Raw genomic sequence first — 12,533 nt, 5'->3', positions numbered from 1 at the left:
AACAAACATTCGCGCAATTGAGTGAAGAACAATTAAACGAATGCAAACAGGTAACTTCCATGTGGAAATTATGCAAGGTAAGGTTTCCAATTAATACGGTGCACACGCAAAATAATTGTGTTGTTAAATTAATTAGTGGAGTCAATCAAATGCCTGAAAATTGTGCCAAACGCGTGTTGCCCGTTAGAGACTTGATGTGGATTCTCATAGAGAATAATAAATATATATATGTGTCCCCTGAAGAGAAAAAGGTGACTTGCATGTGCAAAGATACTACTAGTGATATCATGCTTAAGGGTACAGGTACGATAGAAATAAGTCCTATGTGTACACTGTATGGCCCAAATAGTAAAATTCAGGGAGTAGGGAAAATAAATAGTACGCAAGACAAGGATTTAGTGCCAATGATAGCACTACAGTATGATTGCTGTGAGCAGATAGACAGTGAATTAAGGTTAGATCAGGTCCCTGAGTTAAATAAAGTAGCAACAACTAACTTGTTAAATCACATCGATGACTTACGTTGGGCTACCAATAAGACAGAGGAAGTAGAAAACATGGTCAGACAAAAAGAGGAAGAAATAAGGCAAAAAGCCATGTATCAACATGTAAATATATATAGATACATAGTCTGGACCATGGTGAGTTGGTTTATTCATATGGTGTTATTGTTGTAATTGTTGTTGTTGTAATTCCTGTAGAAAGGTAGGATACTCTTTCAGTAAATGTATGGACGATGCGAAGGAGCATTGTCCAAGTATCTGTATCAAACAAACTGTAATCAATAAGGAAGGTAAGGCGAAAACCTCGGAAGAGAATGTTAATGTGATATTTCAGCACCCCAGGCTTGTTGGGAGACGTCCTGACTCATCTGCGGGGCTTTTGAGACTGGAAAGTCCCAGGCTCACTGAGAGACGTCTCAGTTCACCTGTGGAATCCCGAGAAGTAGTAGTTATCGAGGCAAGTTCACACGAGATAAGAGAACGAGGCACGCCACCACCAATAGCCAGGAGACCGTTAAGGTCATCAGAAGCGAGGCTGTGAGTTCCTCATAGTCGAAATGGACGCAAATGTGTTGCGCCCATTTCTTCCCGGGTAAGGGAGGTGTCGTGATGGCACCGATGCCGGGAATCGAACCAAGGTATATTAAGTCCCATAGCATATATTAAGTTAAGGAGATTAGAATTGAACTAGTGGATCCCCAGTACAGGAGACCACTAGGAATGTATAAACGAAAGGATAAAGAGTTTTCTTACAAGAAGAATTATGGTTATTAATTGTGTAAAATGTGCTACTTTATATTTGAAACATTTAGAATTGGATATGTGAAATTACTTGTTCTTCAAGTCCTGCTACGGAAGGCTTATGAGTAACTTGTTATTGAGTTGTAATCTTATCTATGTAAACTGACCAAGGGTTGAGTAAATGAACAGTGGCTAGCTACAAGCACAAATCCAGCATTCAGAATAATTAGCATTGGGAGAGACAAGGAAAGAATACATGACTCATGGAAGGATGGAGCATCGGAAAATCTCCACTTCATGGCAAAACATTCCACTCGGTGAGAGATATGAGTTAGGCTGAGTGAGACGGAGAATAAGTGGTTCTGAGATTGACCACTATAGCACCACCTACTGGAGAGGGATCCCAGTTGGGGGTAGACTAGTACTAGGGTGGGAGTTCCCCCTCTCACTAGTTAGCAAGGGCCAGACCAGGATATATATACAAGCTGCAGAGGCTTAAGGGATATCTTTAGTCTTGGACAGGAGAACGCTCTACGTAGGTCAAGAACGTCGGTAATAAGACTGGAGGTGCTTACATTCAGAATGAGAGAGAGGAGTAGGACATAGCCGCGTTAGAAGTGATATTGGAAAGACTTAGTCTCTCAGACAGTAGTGGGAGATGCGGACTTAGGCTTAGAGACAAGCTAGAGGGCAACTCTCAGGTTTTCAACATAGACTCTACCCAGGTCGGAAGTCAGTATTCTAAAAGCTTCCGGAGCAGGCACATCACTGAAGTATGCTGTAAATAGACATTGTAAATATGTACGGTAGTTGGGAAGTCAGAGTTGAATTCAAATATATATCATATTAAATGGGACTCAGTACTTCATTTAATGGTTCAGGGCACCCAACCCACAGATTCTCCAAGCCGCTCGGGAGAACAAATCGTCCAGAACATCTCGGGACAAGGTGAGTCACGACACGGTGGTGGTCAACAAAACTTTGAACCTTCCACTGGAGTATGTAGATTTTTTTTATATAAAATGTATATTGTGTGAAATACAAATTAATTAAATTTTGTCCATCTTTCTGAATAACTCTGTACATTTATGACTGTTTCCCAGATGACAGATTACCTACCAGTTGTTCGCCTAGTCTTTTGCTAAATGATATCAAAGAAGTTGGAAATCCATCAAATGTCTCCCTTAACAAATTATTCCAATCCGTAATTCATCTTCCTATAAACAAATATTTACCTAAATTTGTGCTTTTGAATTCCACCTTTGTCTTCATATTATGATCTTTCCTACCTTTGAAAGCTCCACTCAACCTTATTTGTCTCCTAATATCATTCCATGCCATCTCTCTACCGACAGCTGGAAACATATCACTTAGTCAAATATCGTCTCCTTTCTCTAAAGTCTTCCCAGCCCAAACTTTGAAGCATTTTCGTAACACTACTCTTTTCAGAAATCACCTGGAATAAATTTTGCTGCTTTCATTTGATCTTTTCCAGTTCTTGAATCATGTAATCCTGGTAAGGGTCCGGTACACTGGAACTATACTCTAGTTGGAGTCTTACCAGAGACTTATATGCCCACCCTTTATACTGTTACAGAAAATGGAAATCCACAACCTGTTTCCAGTCATTCGACCGGGTCATGAATGGAATTAATGAAGCCCCATCTAGCGGTGAGGATAGGAATTGTGCCGGCTACCGAAGCCTGCCACACTCCTCTGGCTACATCCTTACTACAACCCCTAAATACCCTCATAACCATGTGAAGGAGATCTGTAACCTTTATTTACAACCTTGTTAATGTGATTACCCCTACAAAGGTCTTTCCTTATTTTAGCACCTAGACACTTACAGAGGGGTGCCAAATTATTGTACTCACTGTGCAAATACGTTTCTTTCTGTCTATAGAACTATACAGTAAAATATTTTCTTGGATTTGATTATGTTTAGTACGTATATTTGATTATCTCTGCGCCTAGAAAATGACATTATACCGGTACCAATTAGAGATAGCTCTAATGAAAACACGAACAAAAACTTGTAATTAGTTTGTTACATTTCAAACTGTATGGTGAAAAACAAATATTTTGCTCAAAACTGAAGTGAAGTAAATAATTACTCATAGTACTTTAAATAATTGTCTAGTTACTGCGTAAAATCCATTGTACCAAACTGTGAAAGTGCACTAAGCACTTTGTAAATTTCCAGTAACTTTGTGAGTGGTTAAACAAAGAGAATATGGTTTAACTTCGCCTTGCTGTCAAACAAAGATTACTTCAATCAATACTCTCAAGAGAAAGCAGTGTCAACAAAACAACTTACAATTTATCGAATTAAAACACGATAAATCTATATCAAACGCTTTTCCAATTGGAGTGATGCGAGTATTAATTTGGTATTCCTCTGTAGAGCGATTCCCATGAGGTACTTCTACCCTATCAACATAAGAATTAAAACTGGTAGGAGTTTTCGTCCTTACAAAACTTAAAACCTGACTTTTCACACCCTTTACCATCATCATCTCTTGTCCATCTCACCAATTAAACTTTGGTCTCAGTTCCAATTTTATTCTTTTAACTTTCGATTGATGCTAGCAGTGAAGAACATAATGTATTCACGCAAAAATTCAACTTTTGGTTTTTGTGAATTTTAACGTTTCATGACCTCTACATCCTGAGAAAAGAGGGTTTTGCAATTTAACTGTGAAATAGACACCACAGGGCTCTTTTTTGTGGCCAAAGACATTGCCTAAAACAGCATTGCACCTGCTGAATCTGGATAATAATTGCAGGTTAGGTGGTTGGCTCCAATCCTTGTTTTAATTGTCTTGTTCCTCTGTGGTCATTAGACAACATTTTGCATATGCCCTATAGAATGCAAAAATACATTAGAGTTGGGCTGATACTTCAGAGTATTGAAAATAATTTAACATTTTGGGAGTAGGACACAATATTTCTCATTAAGTTCTCTTTGTTTTATTTAATCTATTCAAAACAATTTGAAAAGAATGGTTGTATAGTAATCCCGCCTACCTACCTACCTACCTACCTACCTACCTACCTACCTACCCCACCTCCCCGCTTTCTGATGAGCCGAAGTTAACAAGGAAGGAAGTAGTAATGTGAAACCTTGTGCCAGTGCTGTCTCTGAGACAGTGTCAAAGCACTGGTGCTCTGACACCATCACTCACCTATGCCTCCTCCAGAAATCCACGATTATAAGCACTTGTACGGAGGTACAGTAGACTTATAAGTCAATGTTATAATGGTCTATGGTCATGAGAGAGTCACTACAGAGTCGCTGAGAAAGAAAATTTCATATGTTATCAATTTCATTGATAGTTCAACAGTTGTTGTTTTAGTTGTAGAAGACGATCCCAACAAAGAACTGAAACCAGTCCTGCACTCATAATGTACTTTTAAACGTAAATACATACTGTATTTATGCGAATAATCCCCGCATATTTTTTTAAAAAATTGACATACGAAATTGGGGTGCGGGTGTTATTTGCGTCAATGTTGACATTTAATATTTTTCAAAATGAGCCTTCCTAAAATGACGGTGCGGGGATTATTCGGCAGCGGGGACTAATAGTGTAAATAGTTATAATTAACACTATACAAGTATTGATTAGGTGGAGAACCCCAAACCTACAAATTGTGAACAGAAAATAATATCTTGGTCTATGATGCAGCATGCGTTATGGTTAGAGTTGTAGAGAAGTGCAGAGGCATTACAAACAAAGCATCCCCAAACCACTGAAATTAACTATCCCCAATTAAAATCTACAGCTCGCTTAGGAATAGAATCCCTGCCTACTTGGAACGAACGGTAGCATGCTACCACTCAGCCCAGGAGGTGGACAGTATCACAGTCCGCCCCATTATCTTCATTCCTTCGTAAATATTATGTGACAAATGTGATGTGGGAAGAATTTGTTAAGCGTAATTTAGTGCAGCCAACAATCACAGCTGCAACATTTTTCCATATTTAAACTTTCAAAAATTAAGTATCTAACAATGATGTCCTAACTCGGGTGTTAATGTGGAGTAAATGTGGTTTCAACCCATCACTAATGCAAACAATCACAACACAGAGTACCCTTCAAAAAGTAACTTTGCGAAAACAAAATCTACGACAGTACATGTTATACACAGCAAAAATCCAAAAGACCATCATACCACTGGTCAAGATGTTTTCGTATGCGTTGTGTGTTACGGCATTCGACCAAAATTCAGCAGAATACAATTCAATAACTAGTCAACATGGGGAATTCTATCAAACATAGAAGTAACATTTAATGCAGATTCCCTCTGAGATGAAATTGACTGTAAAATCAATTTCTGACAAAGTTACTTTTTGAAATAATACGCAACATATTTGAATAACTGAACGGAAATACTGTAAGTGATGTAAAAATTATTTTTACTGAAATTAATATTTAATACGAGTTTGCATATTTGTAAAAATTCACAGAATCACTATCGTGATCGTAGCAAATATCTGCCGAGCCAAGCTATGGAAAATATTGGCCAAATGAACAATTGTTGACTTCCATTCAATCATTTTTGTTTATTAAAAATCCTGAAATAAAATACACCTTAGTACAAAATTTCTCTTGTTCAAGTTCAAGGGGGTTTATACTGATCAGGTAGAACATTATGACCACTCCCACAAGAAGGCCTCAGATATAGAATGCAGGCATTTTGATAGGATGCTATTTAGCCTACCTCTCTTTCAAATTCGACGTTCCTTTTTACTCTACCAGACAGCATTACCAACTTAACTGCAGTGATAATAGTTTTCTTGAAATTTTGATTCAATTCTATAAAATAAAATTTTCACCGAAAGAACAATTACACACGTATTACAATGAAACAATATGACGTGATTATACAAGTAATTTAGTATTTGATTACACAGTAACAAAGTGACAGACAAGTTGACTGAACAAGACGGTCAGACTAACAAATGTGTGCAGCAAGTGGGTGAATCACACCTGTGTCTATTAACTTTGGCAAAAATATACCACTGCTACCCTTCCTCACAGCACACATTACACGCTGCTGCGCGAGTCTCCACTACTTGCTATCGCGCTGTATGAATCTATTAGCCATCTCAAATGACATTTTGTGCGTATTTCTGCTAAGTATTTTTGTAATAATTAAAGAAAAGGAAAGAATTAGGTAGTATTTTTATAATTCCTAGTTTTAGGTAGCTAAAATGGAATAAAAATTAAATTTTACATCCACAAAGCGGGGGAGGGGGTCAAACACACACACACACACACACACACACACACACACACACACACACACACACACACACACACCCCACTCCCAATAATCGCCACAACAGGCATCATAAACATGAACCTCTTCTTGTGCTTCAAAAATCTGAAATAAAACAGCTGAAAATCGTCTGCTAAAGTAAAACAGAACCTGGAAAATTAACCTATAGGCAGTATTAATGGTCACAATAATAACTAAAACTTATGTTATAATGGTCCACCTTTTCAATACTATATTATGTAATGTTTATATTACATTTTTAATTGCATAATATTCAGTAATTTTTAAGAACATCAGTTAAAAAGACAAGAAGAGATAGAATTCAAAATATTAAAATCAGAGAAGAGCTAAATATAGAACCGTTAGTACAGAACATACAGAAAACGGGACAGATGGTTCGGAGATGTAAAAAATAATGAGAAAGGAATGGGTAGCAAAAAGGGAATTGGAAAGAGAAGTTAAAGGAAAGAGATCAGTTGGAAGACTAATAATAATGTTATTATTATTATTATTATTATATTTGCCTTTATTTGTAGTGGCGAAGTTTTGCTTTACGTCCCACTAACTACTCTTTTAAGGTTTTCGGAGACGCCGAGGTGCCGGAATTTAGTCCCGCAGGAGTTCTTTTACGTGCCAGTAAATCTACCGACACGAGGCTGACGTATTTGAGCACCTCCAAATACCACCGGACTGAGCCAGGATCGAACCTGCCAAGTTGGGGTCAGAAGGCCAGCGCCTTAACCGTCTGAGCCACTCAGCCCGGCAGTTGGAAGACTGAGAAGAAGGTGGATGGACCAGATATGGAAGGACATTAAACAAGCTGGACTGGATGTGGCGGAAGTAATGGAGCAGGAAAAGTGGAAGGACAGAAAGGAGTGAAGGAGGCTTGTTAACCACACCCGGGTGACTAGAATGGGACATTGATGATGATGATGATGATTGCATTAAAAAAGTGAACCATTACGACATAAATTTAATTATTATTGTGATCACAATTCAATACAGATCAAAACCATGAAGTTTATATCCTATGAGCCCAAAACGTATCAAATGGAGAAAAAAATGCCAGCATATGGTTAAGGTGTGCTATGTGTCTCTCCACTAGGTGGCGCTACTCCTACCGAATTAGTGAAACAAAACACATGAACAACAGTTTACAACAAGCTACTGCTCAATATGTTAGCCACAATATTGGCACTAAGTTATCCTCCATCTTGCAAAGGAGGAGGTTTGATTTCAAGAGTTACCAGACTAGGAAAATTGTAATTCTTGCTAGAAGATGGTCATAATGTTTTGGATCATCTGACTAGAGTAATATTAATGCATTAAAATTATTTACAAGCATTATATTGAAGCTTTTAAGTGTTTGAAATAAATTGCACTTCTTGATCTTTGAGACAACTTTGTTAATTAATCCAAGCATCATTAATTGTTCTTTATGATAATTTAAAACAATTATATGAAGAAAAAAAGAAGAAGAAAAGCAACTATATTTAACATATCGCAAGCAGAATTCACTGAAATAAAATGTGTTAGGTGGTAACCAGAGAGGAAGTACAACTTACCTGAAGTCTACTGACAATCTCCTGGCACTGCCTATCGAGCTTGAGAAACTCGGGCTCAGCTGACGGATCTGTTACCTGGCCAGAGGTCAATAGCCTGTGCAAAGCTTCCACATCAGGCTTCTTAGATAACATTGCGCTCTGCAGGTTCTGAAAAATACAATCATAAATTAGAAGAGTCCACATATGAAATTTACCAAAACAGTGATTAATCAACCCACAGGAATAAAATTAATACTTTTACTGCCACCTGGACAACAGCCCTAAATGCATGACTTTTCCCATATCCATAACTAGACCATTTGCATCGCATGACAAATAATCACTACCCTTCACTGTACAACTCAACACACAAATTTCTAACTTCTTCCTGGAATGCAAAATTCAAGCACAAACAGGCTCACAAGATTATTCACAGCAATCTCACTGCTAACCAGTAAGCAAAATTGAACCTTCCTGAGGCTAGCAGCTTGCTCCACAAGGGTGCAATTTACCCTGTGAAGTGTGGGAATATATGGCCTTTTCCCATTATCCCGTAAGTTTCCTTGATCTGCCTCCCATGGCTAGAGCTCTTATCCGTGTTGGAAATCACATTCCATATGCAAGACATGATGACAGTAGCAGCTGGTGCAGAAAATCAGTTGTGTGCTGTAACCCATCCCGACTCCAAAAAATATTGAGAAACATACTGGTATGTGGTTTTCAAGAGGTTCTCGACTTAGTTTTCCACACTGAACAAACACGCAAACAACCCCAACACATATACACATTCCTCATAAAAAACTATAAAACTATGTAATTAAACACACAATAACACCTGCAATGGAAAAATAATCACGAACTCAAACACTTGGTGTGAGCGCGCAAGAACAGAACTTCCCAATGTTACCAACATCATTGAAATAAAACCAGCAACGTCATAATGCAAAATTACATGTTAGGTTTTTATAGTGACATTCATAAACTAGACATTTTTAACTAAAGAAAATCACCATATCATGTCCTTATTTTGACAACATAAAAAGTATAATTTTTATATTTCATCGATTTACAAATGTGGCTATGGAATAGGCAAGTTGGTAGTATTCTATCCTCTTTGGTATTAAAAGACCTGGAGCGAACAGCTCTACAGTATTTTGTTTTCCTGTTTGCTTCGAGCGATCCCCTCTTAAATACTACTAAATATTACCGCTGAGTCAACAGGGTGCCAGCTGCCATGTTCTCATATTGGTCGTAATGCAAGTGTGACTAGTGCTAGTGCTGCCTCTGTTGTTTCCACAGCCTATCGGAACACATTCTCTTTGCACTGGCAAAATTAGGGCACACATGCGCAAAAGGCAGAGTTCCTGGTTTCTGGCTCAAAGCTTAGAAATTCTCGCTGATTGCACCAGTAGTTTCCTGGTTGTAAGGGGAGTTGAATAATTTAAAGATGTTTGGGAGAAGCAGATTTTCAAGGACCTTTTAAATAGATGTAAACTGGCATGTCATATATGAACATCTGTGGATGGACAGGACAAAGTGGAGGAGGCTCATATACAACTGCACCTGGCTTGCTGGAGCGAAGAAATGATGATGATGATGATGATGATGATGATGATGATGATGATGATGATGATGATGATGATGATGATGATGATGATGATGATGATGATGATGATGGGAAACGATGAGATAAGTGAGAAGATGTCTTAATGAGGAAGTTTCACTGTAAATGTCCAACAAGTTTATTGGGAAAATAGAAGAGATCAAGGTGAAATACAAATTTGGTAAAGAAGACAGTGTTAAACAAGGTGGAGGAAGAAGTAAAAGATAGAATTCAAGCCCGTAATAGGTAATACTACACACCGCTGAATATTTTAAGAAAGAGAATATCGTGCTGTCCTGAAATGTAGATATGCAAGAAGGTAATAAAGCTGAGTAATATACAGTACTGAAGCATGGACAATAATGGAAAATACTGAAGAAATCCTCAGATCATGGGAGAGGGAAATCTTCAGGAAGATACAAGGACCAGTTTGAGGTAACTGTCAATACTGTATAAGAATGAATCGGGAATAGTGCAGTAAATTCAATTCATCTGATAATGTTATCAGAATAAAAGTCAGAAGATTGAAATGGCTGGGTGGTAGTACCTTTGAAAGCTTTTGCTGCCCTTACGTAAATACCCCATTCTTTAAGACAGCAGTAGGCATAATTTTGCTGACTCCAAATGAACTTCAAGTACAAAAGTTGCAAGACAATTCAGAAGGAGAGAGGCAGCAGAGTGGGTGGAGAGAAAATGGGATCCAGGTTCAGAAATCAAACCCAGAATCAACACTGCAAGAAATGTGTTCCTGAAATTTAAATGTCATGCGATTTTGGATTCAATACTCGGAGTCACCAGACAGCAGAAGGAGAAGCAGACAAGGACATTCAATTACCAGGAGCTGATGCGATCACTGTCATAGCAACTAGAGACATGAACGTTCCTCCCCTCTCGCTCACACTGCAGCACATGGACTCAACCGCATACAAAACTCATTTAGTGCTGTACGGACTCTTCCCAGAACAAGACTTTCAGCGCTGTGCATTCCTGTTCATTCTTTGAAGTTCCTAAGCCATGATATGCGTCTTCTCCTGGCACCTCTCCGAGTCAGAACTGATTATTTTAACCATGTTGATTAATCCTGTCCGTATTGACTTATATTCAATTTCTATACAACACTTTTCTGCCTTGTCAATACTTTACATATTTTATTATACTTAATTACCGTACATGTTTCGAGAGCTAACTACTCTCTTCCTCTGCGGTGCCAAAACATCAAAACTAAATATTTGGACTTGATACATTTGTACAAATATAGTTATCAACAGAACAATTATATATAAATCTTGAAATTGTTAAAACATTTCTCTGTGTCTCAACTGGTTACTTACTTACTATGTCATTTAGTACAAAACAGAATAATTTCAAATCATAAAATGAATGAAACCTATTAAATAAGTCACTCTATTAGAATTTTTTTTAATCTGCTCTGCTCTTGGAACTTAAGTCCTTATTTATACCTTTAAAAAAAATGAAATTTTTGTGTCTTTGTCATTTAGTAAAACGCTTTAAAATAGGATAATTTTCAATTCATAAAATCAGTAACACCTATTAAGTTACTCACAATATGTCGAATTTAAAATATTTTCTGCTCTCTACTTGAAATTTCTCCTTTCCTTAAGTCTGCTATATTTCCGAGACCTTTCACATAAATCGGAAATTTTTCTTGTCAATCCCGCCCGACCATTTTATCCGTCAAATTCTTCAATTTCAGCTGGTATCATATTTATCCAAAAATTAAATAACATTACACTAGTCTGAACCAAACAAACATGTCCTTGCTCCTTTGCTTGCTGTCAGTGACTTTACGAGGCGAGCAGGGTTAAAGGGATGGATTCTCAACGTCAACATTTCTCATCAGCCCCATGCAGCCCCCAATTCCTGAAGTTTGTTGCTGAATTCTGAATGATGTGCCTTATTCTGATCAAATCTCTCCTGCTTTTCGAGTCTGTGTCAAGGAATACATCAGCGCATACAAGATACAATGCAACGGCGAGTTGACACATGTATCAACGCTACTGGAGGGTATTTTGAACATTTCATGTGGTATGCTGCTACGTTCTGTTCCTGTGTATTTCCCCATTGTTAATGCACTATGTAGAGTTGTATAACATAAGTTCTAACATGGAAATAAAGCATTTCCAGGCTCACGTCCATATAACATATTTGCTTACCTTGGCTTCCTCAATGCGAGCTTCAGTCAACTGGGTTGCAGGGATGGATTCCAAACGTCTAAGTTTCTCATCAGCATCATGCAGCCAGAGTTTCAGTTCGTGAAGTTTGTTGCTGAATTCTGAATGTTGTGCCTTATTCTGCTCAACTCTCTCCTGCTGAAAAGGATAATTACACTTTTATCTCCATGGTAGAAAATCAAGAATGCAAAATACAACACATTACAGAGAATTAGGGCAATACCACTGATCTCTATACATGAATCGCTGATGGCAGGTCTCCGCTGCAGGAGAAAGTACGCCAAGTTGAGCGCGCAGTTCGCCATGTTGGCGTACCCAACCTAGAGCTCTCCTTATGGGGAAGCAATGATAATAGAGTCAATTTTAAGTCGCAATTAATGGCGCATTGGAATAATTTAAAATATAGAGACATGTTCACTCAAAGCATAAGGACATTGGGATCACTGACACGTCATTCCGAGGTCAGTAAATCTCCGGGATAGCAATAAACATGAGTGTATAATAACGGCCGACAAATATTAACTTAGGTGCTGAATACATGCAATTAGCGATCGGTAACACAATACGAGTGAAAACCAGTTTCTGGAAACATTGCTGTAAATTGTATACATGTACGCCACGAAATTATGCATTCTTAAAATGATGTACCTATAAACGTAGC

At 37.9% G+C, this 12,533-nt stretch overlaps 1 protein-coding gene across 1 annotated transcript in view; it reads right to left on the bottom strand.

Moving 5' to 3' along the window:
- Window positions 1-12,533, bottom strand: part of LOC136884743 (dystrophin, isoforms A/C/F/G/H) — a 1,317,506-nt gene that overhangs the window by 964,981 nt on the left and 339,992 nt on the right. Inside the window, exons 32-33 of the mRNA XM_068230054.1 lie at window positions 11,855-12,010; window positions 8,099-8,245 (exon numbers count right to left, since the gene is read on the bottom strand). Of these exons, the coding sequence (XP_068086155.1) occupies window positions 8,099-8,245; window positions 11,855-12,010 (303 nt within the window). The remainder of the gene's footprint in view (window positions 1-8,098; window positions 8,246-11,854; window positions 12,011-12,533) is intronic.

Source organism: Anabrus simplex, chromosome 13 (assembly GCF_040414725.1).
Source record: "Anabrus simplex isolate iqAnaSimp1 chromosome 13, ASM4041472v1, whole genome shotgun sequence".
Lineage (NCBI taxonomy): Eukaryota > Metazoa > Arthropoda > Insecta > Orthoptera > Tettigoniidae > Anabrus > Anabrus simplex.
This window is presented reverse-complemented; position numbering and strand designations above follow the sequence as displayed.